This window comes from Saccostrea echinata, unplaced genomic scaffold (genome assembly GCF_033153115.1).
Source record: "Saccostrea echinata isolate AGI-Se365-2 ecotype Australia unplaced genomic scaffold, CSIRO_AGI_Sech_v1 ptg000009l, whole genome shotgun sequence".
NCBI classification, from domain to species: domain Eukaryota; kingdom Metazoa; phylum Mollusca; class Bivalvia; order Ostreida; family Ostreidae; genus Saccostrea; species Saccostrea echinata.
In genome coordinates, this window is record NW_026889758.1 from 5371627 (window position 1) to 5387168 (window position 15542).

A 15542-nucleotide genomic window follows, 5' to 3' on the forward strand; every position below is an offset into this window, starting at 1 on the left:
AGTAAAGACACCATAAAAAAATCACAATGATATTGAAATAAAATGTACGACTTGAACTAAATAAAAATTACCAAAGGATATCGCACATGCAAATATGACGAAATATTCGTGAAATCATAAAAATAAAATTTTCAAGTGAAGGACTGAAACAGGGAAAATACTAATGCTATGCCCCCTAAACTCGCTTTCCTCTCCTCTTTAGTCCTGAATTTTGTGTTGAGATAATCACCTATCATTTTGAGAATTTCGACACAAAAATCATGTTTATAGCAGTCAAAGTTTAATTCAGATTTCACCACCACAGACAAAGTGTCAAGTATGGCCTCAACGAATTTGGAGGAATTGTTACCAGTTCCGGCTTGGAGGTGACTAATAAGAGACACAACTGATTCTGCGTGGGTTGTTCGGGATAAGTCGCCTTCTTGATATTTCAAGTCTTCGATTTGTTCTTTGGAAATGTAATCAATAATTTTTTCAGCAGTTTTCTTGGAAGAAAAGTAAACATCTAAAGCTCTTTCTGGATCTGAGAGTAGAGATTTAAGTGCAGTGATAACTTGAAAAGATTCTTCCTCAGAAAAATGAGCAATTAAATTACTTTCGATAAAGTAATGTCGCAAGTAAAGTTTCTCAAGGCATTCAACCATGTATTCTATAACATTCCTCAAAACTGAAAAAATACCAACTGTGTCCGAAAACTGGTCTCTTTGGGTAGTTTCAGACACGTGATAAAATGCTGACTTCCAAAGATATGTGGTCAGTCGCTCTGAATATGGTTTTAGAAAGCCTTTTAGTAGAGATTTCAGGAGTAAGAAACATAATCTCTGACCATCGGAAAATGATGTGGCCAAAATCATCTCGGCATTGTTAAAGCCGATACAGAAGTCCTTGTTAACCTCGGCATTGACAATTGCTGGTTTCGCGATGACAAAAAATTCACTTTCGTAGATTTTGTTGATAATTTCTCGACTTGGCCAAAAGACGTTTGATTTTAATAATCGGTTTCTCCATTCATCTAAACACGTGAGTTTTCCTGTAATCGGAAATGCGGGAATAAAATCGCGACCAGATTTGTACTCATAACGTATAGCAAGATATTTTTGAGATTCAGAAGAAATTTGTCTATCCTTTCTGGTTTGACCGGTATCCTTTTCCTTAATCGGATTCGGTCTACCTTTATAAAGCGATGATATGGTTTCGCCAGACGCAGCTTTAATGAGAGCACCAAACGTTTGAAAGGTAAGAGAATTTGTTATGTCCTCAGGTCGCAGTTCCTCGATTAAAGATAAAGTATTGCTTAAAACCGAGATCATATCCACTGAGATATCGCTATTAGCAAGCAGCTTCCTAAATTGCCTTGTAATTGCTTCGATATCTGCTTCTACTTGAATATAATCAAGCTGTGCATCTCTGTATTCAAAACCTGCGTAGTGCATCTGGTTGTAACCAGGCTTCACCTGTTTGTTAACTTTTATGTGAATACTGTCATGAGACTTTGTTAAAGATGGCAAAGTTAAAACATCGTAAAGGCCTCTTAAAATCTTGAAGACCCTTTTATCAAAATCTTTCAACAGAGATGTGTTCAAATACTTTCCACCCACAACAGAATCGTTTGAAAATTCGTGATGTACTTTGTTGATATTGATATGAACAAAACATGAAACGTCTGCATGATATTCCAAGGCATCTGCAGGAATGGACACATCGGATATTAACAAATAATCATAGTCTCCCTCATCGCGTGTAAATCGAAGTCGAGTCCTCTCCCTTGTGCTACCCACCAACATACATCGCTCTTTCCCGAAATGAGACGCAAAGTTTGAAATGTATTTTGAGTAATTTTGCTGACGCCAATCGTTAGTTACTGGATAACTTTGTTCACGAAGGAGCTGTAATTTCGCTTTTTCTTGGTGAATGAGGAGTGCGGTCCTGTTAACAATCTGTAATATAAGTGTAGAATGACTTACATATGTTATTGCACTTTTTCACAAGCATGCATGTATACTTGTCTCCATGTAGGGAGATAATGCTGACATGATCCGAATTTAATATAACAAGTTTTTTTTTCTTCAAGACTTTTTTGTAGTTGTGATATTAAATATGTTATGTAAAAAAAAAAGTCGTCGAACCCTTGGGGTACAGAACGGGGGGGGGGGGGGTCCGTCACCAAGCACCTGTGGATCTGGATTTACAATTGTAGTTTCCTGGTTACATCACGAATTGAACAATCGGCATGCAAATTGAAAGTTATTGAAACCAAGACTTTTTTATTATCATGTTATTGTTATTTGGATAGAAACTTTTACCTGTATTATAACCACATACACAGTAGACAAACTAAATATACTTTTCACGAACACTGTCAATTCCATTTCGTGTACTTCTGGTCATTTCACCTTTTTTCCAAAGGCGGAGTTGTCCTTCCTTACTCTGTGAATGTGCACTTTCGCTTCAGTTTTATGGACTTTTTAAAAATAAACAGGCCTAAAAAGAAATATTTCTGAGAGCTATACTTTGTGCTATTTTATATAATTGTTAAAATGCTGTCAACTATATCAAGAAAAAAGTATTATCTCCAGTTCAGTTGTAAATCCGAGAACGAGTTATCTATAGTAAAGTGAAAGTAGAAAACGACCACAGAGAATATTATTAACAGACTAACAGACAGGAGACTTGAGGTTTATAAAGAAGCTGATGGCCCAAGTTCGTGAAACAATTGAATTACTTACATTCATCTTGAATGAAAATGGATGTTCTAAACTTAAGGCAGAAATATTTCGCCTGGCAAAGTTCGACAAAGATGAAGCGGTAATGATACAGTTGTCGTCTGACGTCTGTAATTGCTAGATTCTTGACGTCTGTAATTGCTAGATTCTTCGGACTTGTGTAGTCTTCCATTTTATTTGAAAAATGTTTTTATCTAAATTAAAGAGATTTATGAAATTGAATTATCACTTTGTAATCAAACCTTGTGATGTTTTTTTCTCCTTTCTTGTAGACATTGGCTCTGTGGAAGTTACTCTTTGAGATGCTTTATTATTGTAAATACGGTATAATTGACGAGGTCACTGTAAAGGCTTTCTCAGAACTAACAACAGGTAAGGAAACCTTACAAGTTCTGTTTCTGAACTATCAATAAATGACTGGGGAAAATGTGAATTAATTTGAGTAAATACACTTCCAGCTAAAAAAAAACTGAAAACATTTTTTTGTAGAAGAGCTGATTGTCTATGTTAAGCAAGAATTACAGAACCTAGGATTTCTCTCCAAAGAGTTTTCGCACCTTCCAAATGATGCTAGGTCTGGTAGCAGGGAATTATTACTGGCCTTTGCATGGCTGGTTTGTAAACAGAATCTCATTGACAAATTCATGGAAAACTGCTCTTCTCCACTGGAAGACTCTTCTTTGTTATCTGAGGTACTTACATAATTTAGTTACTTTATTGAGGTACTTTACGACAGTGGATATGAACTTTTCTGATATTCAGATTCTTGCATGATTAAGGCTATGCCTTGAGAAAAATTTCAAGTAAAAATGATACATGGGTAATGTTTCAATGTTCTAGTATCTGATTTTCAGAAAAAAATATTTAGTTCTCCTTGAAATAACTTTTAAAAAAAAAAAAATGTTATAACCCCCCCCCACCCCCCACCCCCCAAAAAAGAAGAAATTTTATCTAATTATTTTTACCTGGGTAAGAGTTGTTACCCTTGGAAAAGTAAAGCTTAAATACTTTCAACAGGGAAATATTAAATGTAATTGAATGAAATTGATACTTTCACAGGTGTTATCTTCACGGTGTGAAAACAAAATGTTAATTTTTTAGTGTGAAAATAACAAGTTCGCAGAAAAAACTTCTGTTTTCTTCCGTTCATGAAAATTGTTAAAGAAAATACACCTTACCAACATGATAGATAGAGTAATTAAATCATCTAAAAGAGCCAAAGCTTTTTAAAATTTTAACTCCTTGAATTACAAATTTATTTATATTGTCATGTGTTTAATTTGCTATATGACCCATGGCTTCTATGAACACGATAGTGAGCTTTGACCAGTGTTTTTTAATTTAATTTTTGTTCTTTTTATGTTCTGGTTAAAACTTATACTGATTTGTATTTATTAAATGATACCTGTACTATAGGCTGATTTTACATTTATTTATCAATTTAATTATTTTTTTAAAAGCTGCTTTTATTTTCTAAAGCTTCAGCAGAACAAAACAACAAAGGAACCTAGAACTCTAGTAGCAGCAGGTTCCCTGACACCAGTGCAGAAAGTTCAACAGTTACAACTCTTAAATGGAAAGTTAAGAAGTAGTTTAAGGAGACTATATGCATTACAGCGAGAGAAGGCAAAGCTACAACACAGGGTAAAATCATCTTTTTGTTATTCTTTCATAAGTGAGAACAAGATGATTCCACTTATTTGCCTTATATTCTATTACCAGGTATATTTATGAAATAATAAACAAAAAACGAATGGTCCATGTATATTTGCATCAATATGCCACAATTCAAAATAAATATATATATATTTTAAATCTCTGCTGACTTCACACAGTGAAATATGTATTTAGTGACCTATCAAGGAAAATCAATGGAGGTCACATGTATTTACAACAGGTGGTAAATTTATACAGTTTAGTATGGTCCACACCTTTTCTGAAACATAAATTGAAAGAAATGTGCTCTTAGTGTAGGTTTCTGCTAGAGGCAAATTATAGTTTGACATTGCATAATTTCTTTCAGAATTATATAAACATTTAGAAATGATTACATAAAATGAAAAAAAAATAGTGCATAAAACAGTGTTATGACATAATAGCTACAGCAGGTTGGCAATGCATATAAACAATGAAACTTACAGTGGTTTGGGGGAAGGGAGGGGGGATTTTAAATTTTAAGCGATCATGCTTGTCAGAAAGTGACCTACTTCACTAATATAAGGCAGGTTTGACAGTATTTCGATTTAGTGTAAGAACACAGGTATATATTAATATTAGATCTTCTTATAGGATTCTTAAAAGTTCAAATGCATGTGGGATAAGTTTATGCTAAAATTGTATTTATTTAGGTCCATGAGTGTACTCAAGGTTCCTCCCTTACACCAGATATGCCTCATCTTTCTTCACTAGAGGTCCACCTATTAAGGCACCCTCAGTTGATGAACAAGATCACCACACTACTGGAGAAAGACAATGTCAGACTGAGACACATGCAGGAGTGGAAAGATCATGAACAGATCTTCTGGAAGTGGATGGTTGGCATTAGATTATAATAACCTCTGAACTTTCTCTAATTAAATCTGACAGTCATGTTGGAGGTAATGCCATGATAATATACTTTTCAATGGTGAGTTGCTTTTAAATCAGAATAAGCCCATGTGCAACTCAAATCTGATTCACTATTGTACGTTACCTTCTAGATGTTCCAATTTCTTTTCATTGGACCTCCTCCTACATTGTAGACGAAGGCAAAACAAAAATTCTTTTTTTTTCGTATTATCAAACTACTGTAATTAAGTTTTGAATTTCAAAAATGTTATTCTTCTTTTCATTGATAGTAACAAAAAATGCATGTATATATTTATGATTGCCTATGGCATGTTAGCATGAAATAAGGTTTCAGAATTTTTATCTGCGCAATATAGATTCCAAGAGTTTTTAATAGGAGAGTGGTGTTTTTTCTATGATGCCTATATATTTTTATTAATATATTTTTGTACTTTCTAAACAAGTAAATTCTAAATAGGGATTTTAGAACTCAGAAATAGTTTGATCTGGTACTTATATAATTAGTGGAGGGAGCGTAATGCTAGGTGATAGTTGTACTCGATATACTTAGATTTTGTAGACAATCTGAAGTGGTCTAAGTTTCAATACTTTTTAGCTCGCCTGAGCCAAAGGCTCAAGTGAGCTTTTTTGATCAAAATTTGTCTGTTTTTGTTATCATTGTCATTGTTGTAATCTTTTTACAATTTCATCTTCTTCTCCAGAACCACTGGGCCAATTTCAATTGAACTAGGCACAGAGTATCCTTAGATAAAGGAGATTCAAGTTTGTTCAATTGAAGGGCCAAACCCTCTTCCAAGGGGAGATAATTAAGAAAAGTAAAAATTGGGTGGGGTTATTTGAAAACCTTCTCAAGAACCACTGGGCTAGAAAAGATGAAATTTATGAGAAAGCTTCTTGATATAGTGTGAATTCAAGTTTGTTCAAATCATGACCCCTTGGGCAAGGGTGGGGCCACTTTGGACGGTCAAAATTTTACATGGGTAAATACATGTATAGCAAACAATTTTCAAAATTTTCTTTTTAAGAATAGCAAAACCATTTAAAAATCTTTTTCCCAGGAACAGCAAAAACATGATCAATCATATTTATTAAGAAGCATCCTCAGGTAGTGTAGATTCAAGTTTGTTCAAATCCTGACCACGGGATAGGGTGGGGCTACAAAGGGTGACCAAGTTTTACATGGGAATATATAGGTAAAAGAATGTACATGTATTGATGAAAGACAATAAGGGCCATAGTTACCGGTACTCAGGTGAGTGTTGTGGCCCATGGACCTCTTGTTTTTATATCATTTTAGGAGAGTGTTTTAGAGCTGAAAGTGAAAGAAACCCCCAGGAATGAGAAAGCTCCTATGCTGTATTACAATATAGCTCCTGATCCAGTGTCAAGGATGAATGAAGCCAGAAGAAAGTTAGAGGAAGCCATTCTCAGATACGAAACAATCATCGAGCAGATTGAGGAGCTGTGGGAGACCAAAGTAAGTGATCATTTCTCACAAATTTTGTATTACTGTATGAAGAAAGTAGATTAAACATAACCATCATATAAATACCATATTGACAGATAATATAAATTATCCCAATGGCCATGCTGTGTTTGCTCAGTATTCGGTCACTGTTTGAGGTAAACAATCATATAGAAACGTTATGTACTGGGCAGTATTTTTGTATATTATGCTTTCATGTAAATTAGTTGAAATTGATTTATGGAGAAACATTTGTTTAAATATACTATTACCCGCTGAATAATGAACCCATGCCCTCCAGCATAGCAACAGGCGACATAGCTTGACGACGGGGAATATTCCAAAAAATATTGACTGCGCAGAATTTATGTGCGCAAGGTTCATTGTGATAAGTATTTGTATAAAACATTCAGTATAATTTGATAAATACTGCAGGTAGTTGAGTGTAACATTGAAAATTTTCACCCCTCGAAAACTATTGTCAATCTCGGTTGTGCCTCGGTTTACAACGGTTTTCTTGGGGTGTAAATTCAACTGCATGTAGTATTTATATAATATATGATATTCCTAGATTTTGAAATGCAGAGGTCATAGAAGTTCATACTTGACACAAAGTTTGCTTATCAATTATGACAATAAAATGTGGCTCAACTGCTTTGAATCCACTGGACTTTGAGCTTGAATACTGCTCATTATCCCCATATTTCATTACTTCAGACATATTTTAAAGTTACTTTTTAAAATTTGTAGTGTAAATTCTTTGAAAAGTACAAAGTTTTCATAAACATTTTTTTCAAATTTACCATGTTTTTTGCATATTTTATGTATATGAATGTTCTATTTTGGACCTTATCATGTTACAGGCATTCAGAATCTTCAGAACATGAGAATTTAGCCAAAAAAAAAACATTGATAGAGCCTGCCTTAATCTGGTAACATTCTGTACTTTGTAGAGAAGTGAAGTGACAGAGGAAGAATTGGACGGTCTGTTAGATATGCTAAACATGGAGATTTCGCTACAGAGATCCAACTTAGCTCTAGGCAGTTCGGACTTCTTCCTAATGAGAGACCCAACATTTGTTTTCAACAAAAAAGACAAGAAAAAGCCAAACATGGCCAAACCTATGGACAGGTTACCAGGAGCTCTTGGAGAGGGCCTAGGTGTTCCAGTAGAGATCTCCGACGAGATAGCAGCATTGGAATCACAGTTGAGATTGCTCGAGACACAGGTAGGGAGGACGACAAGGCAGTATACATCTGATCTGGAGAGACTTTCTGTTAGGGTACCAGGTGCATTGTTTGTTCAGCCTTCATCATGTGTTTAGAAGTTGGATATGCTACTTGTACAAGCATGTAATACTGCCATTTAAGGTGATATTAAACCTTAGGATGATATCAGTTCAGTGCTGAATCCAAATTCATTGAAAATCCCTGTATACTTGATTGTTTATAATATTTTTTGCTGACCAGAAAAACTTGAAGTGAGAATTTTCAGTATTAGTATGTCATTTCTATAGATAAATAACATAATGATTATCTTTGTCTTGTGATATAAAATTGTCAAATGTTAAAAACTGGTATCTTAGATATTATAGCTTCTCTTTGGGGGTGGGGAAGGGGTGGGGATCTGTAGTTACTTATGTGCAGAAATTATGCATCCGCCATAGTTTGGAAAATGCAATTATACTCAAAAGTATTTACAAGTAATATTACAAGTTATCTGCATGCACAGAAATATGAAAGCTATGATACAATTTTTGTTAGAATTTGTTTTGTGTCATGATTGATTTATAGGTTTAATATTTGATGTAAATATGTTTGATTCTATTCAGATTTCAGCTGGTATTTTTTTCCCTAAATATTCGATGTTGAGAGTTTTATTAAGGGCCTTACGCCAAGATGTGGGTGCCTTGTTGTAATCACCATGTCTGTATGTCTAGTTGTCTGTTGCCGGTTAACACTACAATCACTTGAGTTCCTTGTAATCTACAGACTTCTATTTATACATAGCTTTAAGATGCTTAGAGGAAGACATCTAAAGCTTATGGGGTCTCTTGATCAAAGGTCAAGGTCAAAATTCAAAATACTTACCATCACCAGTACACATTAAGTGCTGCAATAACTATTTTCCCATAGTACATAAAATCAACATATACATGAAGATTTGGGGTCACTTTTTGAAAGTCAAAGACTGAGATTCCTAATCTGACCATTGTAATGAAATAACTCAGACATTTTGTTTCTGGAGAAAATAAAACACAATACAATCTCTTGAAAAAGGTTGAAGTCAAAGTTCAGAGTCTGTGCAATAACCTGTCTAATGGATTTTTTTAAAACTACAATCTTCATTTACTACAAAGATTTAAGATTTGTTGGAAGAAGACATTTTTTGAATTAAGATCAAGGCCAAATGCTCAAGACTATTGATAATGAATATTATATATGTAATGAATGCAGTTCAGTATAAAACTTTGGTATATTTTAAACTGAATGTAACATTTTCACTTTCATTTTCCTATACAGGACAAAAAATTCACTTTGCAGGGCCCTGTATTACGTTGTCAGTGTTCTTGTTTTGTTCTTTATTTTGTCTTCCATGAATATGCAGAAAGATTTATCATTAAAGAATATTAATACTTCATTATTTGAATTGCTTTTTTGTTATCTTCTTAGAAATGGCAGCACCAATTTCAATGGATTTTAGTTCAAAGTGTTTATGGATGAGGGAAAACAAAAACTTTGTATTGTTGTCCCCACACCTCTGGGGCCTGAGGAATGGGGCTGCAATCTTCAAAATTTATGCAATCTTCAAAAATTTCTTCTAGATTTCCAAAAATCTTGGAGCTCTGTTGAGGCCATCCAATTGCATGATTACAGTATATTGAGTAGTTAGTTCTATGCTAAAGTTGTAAAATTCATGACCACATGAATACTGATGCTAATTTAGATATTTATTGTAAAAACTTTAATACTGAGATCAACTTCCTTATATAGTGGCGACTGTGAACGAAATCCAACGGCTTAGGACTATAGGTAAAAAGACATTGAGATATAGTACAAAAAAAAATCTTACCACTTTATTAACGTTGGTATTTTCTTTTCTATCTGACTGCGATATAAATCAAATTTTCTATTGCGTTGAAATAAAATATGGATTGTGTAAATGTCCATAATCAATACAAAACTGTGATCTTTCGTTTCGACTTCGACGTTAATTTTATTCTTTCAGCCTCAATGGCTGTTCCGAAGACTGCCTTAGAAGACATACAAATTGATAATCTAACAATACCCAAACGATCTACCATGGTAGAAGTCATTGTGTCTGCACATTACGATAATGAGTACTGGGAAAAACCTGAGGAATTCCGACCAGAAAGGTTCCTTGATGAAAACAACTCTATCATTCGTCACGAGGCCTTTTTCCCCTTCGGTTTGGGTATATAAATTAGATGGGCGAACAAGGCGTGCAGAATGCTATAGCTTCAGATATATAAAAATCATATTCAGTTTGTGAATTTAGTATTTAGAGTAAAGTTTTTATTATTGAAATTTATGAAATTATGACAGACAAAACTTTTCTTTTGAAAATTTTCTCGGCAAAAAATATTCTATCTTTAAAAAAATAATAAGGTATTCTTGTGGTTCGAACCCTAGCAATAAAAATCCTGCATATCAGTTTTTTTTTCTTTGAGCCTAACACAATAACCACTACGCTACACAGCTCATGACAAAAAGCTGCATTTAAATCATGTTTGTGATAAGACCCTTGAATAAATGGACTTAAGTATTTCTCGGAGTTGTACGAATGCTTTGTCATAAAAGTGTGTACTGTGGGTCTTTGCACTATGTTTTTGTTAACCAAAAATGTATATTTTTACGCATACTTTGAGGATAAACTTTCAAAAAATGGAGCGAAGACCCGCTCATATGGAAAAGTGTTATAATAGGAGAAAATGATCCTTTTTGCCCTTTTTTAGTGTGTGTATATGCTATTTCATAGACAAATAAACTCAATCTTTGTGAGATTTTTGCAAATTATGGAGATTTTACATAAAGAACACTTTCAATTATCAAACAAAATTTATCATAATTGAGATCAAATTTTCACCATCATACCAGTATTTGTCGCACCATAGGCATTTCGCTCGCCTTGTCCGTCCATCTTCTTTGTTTAGACACGCTTATTTCATTACATAGTAATGTGCATGTGCAATTTCAACTTTAATTAGTATGTTTTAAGTAGGGGTTTATTTATTCAATTTCTTAAGAAAATGCCTTTTCTTGTAATTTATGACATGAACGTAGTTTTCCAAATAACAACCAATGCACCATGCAAAAAAGGAAAATGTTACTTATTTCAAAAGTTAATGTTTAGGGAAACGGATGTGTCTTGGAAAACAGCTAGCGGAGACAGAGCTGTTTATTTTTCACCATGCTTATTCAAAGATTTCGATTTGAGGAAGCACAGCCTGGAATTCCTCTCAACATGGATGGAATCGACTGCAGGAGATGTCGGAATATCCTGTCTATTTTGATAACATTTTTAATAAACAATATTTCACAGTATTCTTCATATTCTACGTATTCATAATAACTATTGAAAATCAATTTTCGGACCCATGAACCAAACTGTTTGCCTGAGGCCTTATATATATATATATATATATATATATATATATATATATATATATATATATATATATATATATATATATATATATATATATATATATATATATATATATATATTTATCCCATGTTTACCCCTTTATCCAGTGGATATGACTCATTGGATATTTTTTTCATAACCCACAGTTGTGACGTCACAATGGTTTAACTTTTGCGTTAGAGTGATGAAGTAAAATAAAGTGGAGTCCTATATAAAACAGTGTAAAACATTGGTTGTGAAGTATTAAAAATGGGATAAAAAGAATCTCATGGGAGATCCTATATATATGCAATACTCCGAACCACTAATCATCTTCCAAAAGATGATTAGGCTACTGCATCAGATGTAACAGGAATTCTGGGAACCAGGTTTTTGTAGAAAAAAAATTGTCATTCTTTGGCCCCCATTTGGTCCCTGGGGTAATATTTAAAATTCCAAAACTTTATTGCACATCTACAGGACACCACCTATCACCTTCGAAAATATTAATTGGTTACTGCTCAAAATAAAAGGGGAGTTTGAGGAAGAAGAAAGTGTGACTGACGGACGGACGGACAGACCAGGGTAACAACAATATACATGAACTTTCTTTAGAAAGTGCGGGTATAATTAAAAAGTAAAATTATGTATGGTCAAGCGGAAAAGTTTTCAACCAATTTTTTTTTTTTTTTGAGTTACATGATCATTTGTCGTTTCAGGGACAAGGGGTGCCAGAGAGACCGCGGGGGGGGGGGGGGGTTATGACCCCTTATTCCATTTAATCTGTCATAATACAAACACGGCTTAAGTTTGGAGTTTCCCATTTTATTTAAAGCTATATGATTTTTTCCATTTCCAGGGAATGGGACAAACCCCCCAGGGACCTGCTTCAATGTATAACTTGCATGTGGAATTCGATGATCTTTGACCCTTTTTAAACTATAACCTAACCATTTGCATTTCAGATTATTTTACCCAATTCTATACCTAAACTTGTACTTATCATCGCCTGACATAGGTTCTGTCAACTTCATTAAATATAATCCAATTAAAACACACAATTAATTAATTCCTACTGATATAATGATGATTACACATGTGCAATCAAATAATGATAATGGTAAAACTAGTACTCCTAGGGTGACGCAAGTCCAATATGTGGCGCGGGTCAAGAAATTTTCAAGGTGTACACATGGTACATGTACAAATTTTATGTAATAATTACAAACAATGATTTTCATAACTTTGTGCTATCTATTTCCAAAACACAGGCAAATTGTGGGGAGGGTGTGGTTTTGACAAAATTGATCGGGTGTGGGTTTTGGAGAGGGTTTTTGCCTACCCAAATACTGATAAAAGTTTGCACAATTTGATCGTCTGAAAGTTGGCATCTAAATTTTCATCAAAAACGTCTGCACTAAAATAATATTTGTTGTTTTGAAAACGGATTTAAAAACTTCCAATTATGGGCCAAATTTAATTTACATCACCCTCTTTTTTTTAAAAAAAAAAAAAAAACAAAACAAAACATAATTTAATTCTGTAATTTCAGATTGGTAATGAATTTAGCATATGAAATGCTTACATAAGAGGCCCATGGACCACACGTTCACCTGCATGAGTATTTTATGCTCGATTTGACAAATAGAAGTACTGTGTAAATTATAGAATTATTGTGGCTTTTTCCTTGGTTACCCAAATATGAAGGAGTGTGCATTTAGAGGTAAACAATGGGGCCACAATGGGGGAGCAAAATTTACATAGTAATATATATATATATATATATATATATATATATATATATATATATATATATATATATATGAAAGCATTCTCAGGTAGGGCAGATTAAAGTTCGTTCAAATCACCCAGGGGTAGGTTTGGGCCACCAATTGGCTGTAAGTATACCATAGGAAAACCTTATAATCTTCCCAAACAGCAAAGCCATTTTCAGTCATAGTGACATGGAAGTATCTTCAGAGTGTAGATTCAAGTTTGTTCAAATCATGACCCCAGAGGTATGGAGGGGCTACATCTTTAAAAATCGTCTTCTCAACAACAGCAAATCCATGATTAGTCATATGAATATGGAAGCATCCTCTGATAGTGTATATTCAAATTTGTTCAAATCATGACACTTGTCGGTAGGGTGGGGTCACAACAGGGATCAAAGTTTTACATAGGAATTTATGATAGAAAAAGTATGCTGATGAACAGCACGGCCATATAGACTCAGGTGAGCGTTGTGGTCTATGGGCCTCTTGTTCTAATCTTATAGCATAATATTAATATTATTAGAATATGCAATCTTTGCAATTTTACGTAATGGCTCACAATTTTCGTAGTCGGCCTAACATTTATTGCTCAATTATGCTAGTGTACATGCATATGGATTTTATGTCTCCCAGATGATTCGATACGCAAGAGAACAACTTCTGAAACGAGGAAAGTTATTGACAAATAAGTTGATGAAACAAGAATATTAATAGTCTCGTTTAAAGTCAAGTTCTATAGTCGAGAAAATGACCTTGTCAGCAAATACAATCTATCATTAAACGAATGCTGACTGTAGTATTTCATACGAATTGTTACGCCATTATTAACACACTTCATTGTCTATGGATTTTTCCGTTTGCTCGATCATGAAAAGGAGCACAGGGCAAATGTGACTGCTTATTCCTCCATGGCACCTGATCACACCTCTGATGTTTTTTTAGAGGCCCGTGTTTGCTGTGCTCCAAATTTGTATTGTTACAAAAGACACTGAAGCTTGATTATTGTTTGTTATCTTCATATTTCATTGTACGTTTGATATGTTTGGACTAGGGCTGTATCAATATATCGATACGTATCGATATTTAAGAATGTATCGTATCGAAAAAATAACTTCCAATACGTATCGGACAGGCAGATTTTCTCATAATTCTGTGAAAAAGTTGGGAATTTTAATCACAAAAGGTTATATTTATACTGTTCTGAATTAAAATTGATAATAATGAGATAATGATTAAGGAGATAGCACATCTTAAATAAATATTACAAAATACATAGACAACTTTATTTTAACATGTTGTTTCACAGTCATTAAAAGTTTGAATTTAAAGTGTTATTTGTAGAGACAGTGAGACAAGACCTTCAAAATGAGTTATAAAACAATCAGTTTTTTTAAAAATTCACGCATTTAATGATTTATAAGACTTTTTTGATAGACATATTAAAGTATCCAATATATCGGATATCGCATTATAAAATATTGTATCGTATCGTATCGAATTTTTTTTGCTCAATACACAGCCCTAGTTTGGACAGAGACTCCGTTAATCTGCTTGTGTACATGTACGTCAGATTGTGCTTGTGTACATGTACGTCAGATTGTGCTTGTGTACATGTACGTCAGATTGTGCTTGTGTACATGTACGTCAGATTGTGCTTGTGTACATGTACGTCAGGTTGTGCTTGTGTACATGTACGTCAGATTGTGTTTGTGTACATGTACGTCAGGTTGTGTTTGTGTACATGTACGTCAGGTTGTGTTTGTGTACATGTTTGTCAGGTTGTGTTTGTGTACATGTATGTCAGGTTGTGCTTGTGTACATGTACGTCAGAATGTGCTTGTGTACATGTACGTCAGTTTGAACAAAGACACAGAGAAGCTCGTTTCGTCAACAAATCTCTCTTCATCTCCAAGTAGCATGCTCTTCTGCTATGAAAAAATGGTCTCGAGAATCGATGACCTAAATAGATTTAGCTAACTTCAGATGTTTGATATATCAAAAGCCCTATGAGTGAAATCTCGGTATTTTAGCTTTACATGTCAAATGCTGCCAATTATATTGAAAGTAAAATAATCACAATGTACAAGACTTCAATTAAATTCCTCTCTACGAAATAACATCTGCAATCTGACACGAAACTTCTCCCTAAACGAATCATCTTGAGAGAAATGCATCAACACATGTCTTCCAGGCTCATGGAGAATGATTTCAATAACCTGAGAATATCATCATGGTATTGCCTATACAGAAATATATGGAACAATCACTGATATAACTTTTCCAAAATTGTTCATATTATTGTTCTTACTACATGTATTATATTAATCAACAAAAGTTTGACAATTTATTTCCCTCATATATTT

At 33.9% G+C, this 15542-nt stretch overlaps 2 protein-coding genes and 1 long non-coding RNA gene across 3 annotated transcripts; 2 read left to right on the forward strand and 1 right to left on the reverse strand.

The window, feature by feature from the left end:
• Window positions 1–2390, reverse strand: LOC133181662 (uncharacterized). The gene is made up of 2 exons (XM_061316218.1): window positions 2304–2390; window positions 1–1937 (listed from the first exon to the last, which is right to left on the reverse strand). The coding sequence occupies exons 1-2, from the start codon at window positions 2367–2369 to the stop codon at window positions 132–134; spliced, it is 1872 nt and encodes a 623-aa protein (XP_061172202.1). The 5' UTR covers window positions 2370–2390; the 3' UTR covers window positions 1–131.
• Window positions 2391–2630: 240 nt separating this feature from the next.
• LOC133181663 (tubulin epsilon and delta complex protein 1-like) lies at window positions 2631–8357 on the forward strand. Its single transcript, XM_061316219.1, has 7 exons — window positions 2631–2805; window positions 2996–3095; window positions 3213–3415; window positions 4203–4367; window positions 5072–5257; window positions 6589–6768; window positions 7710–8357. The coding sequence occupies exons 1-7, from the start codon at window positions 2692–2694 to the stop codon at window positions 8079–8081; spliced, it is 1320 nt and encodes a 439-aa protein (XP_061172203.1). The 5' UTR covers window positions 2631–2691; the 3' UTR covers window positions 8082–8357.
• A 1366-nt stretch (window positions 8358–9723) lies between these two features.
• LOC133183195 (uncharacterized) lies at window positions 9724–11215 on the forward strand. Its single transcript, XR_009720605.1, has 3 exons — window positions 9724–9789; window positions 9986–10192; window positions 11132–11215. It is a non-coding gene; the product is annotated as an uncharacterized LOC133183195 (long non-coding RNA).
• Window positions 11216–15542: the final 4327 nt, after the last annotated feature.

Excerpts from the sequence above, each read along its gene's own strand:
- LOC133181663 (XM_061316219.1), top strand. The coding sequence starts at position 2,692 with ATGGCCCAAGTTCGTGAAACAATTGAATTACTTACATTCATCTTGAAT. Across the intron at positions 3,096-3,212 it reads TTTCTCAGAACTAACAACAG|AAGAGCTGATTGTCTATGTT; the intron begins GTAAGGAAACCT and ends ATTTTTTTGTAG. Across the intron at positions 4,368-5,071 it reads AGGCAAAGCTACAACACAGG|GTCCATGAGTGTACTCAAGG; the intron begins GTAAAATCATCT and ends GTATTTATTTAG.
- LOC133181662 (XM_061316218.1), bottom strand. The coding sequence starts at position 2,369 with ATGGAATTGACAGTGTTCGTGAAAAGTATATTTAGTTTGTCTACTGTG. Across the intron at positions 1,938-2,303 it reads TGTATGTGGTTATAATACAG|ATTGTTAACAGGACCGCACT; the intron begins GTAAAAGTTTCT and ends CTTATATTACAG.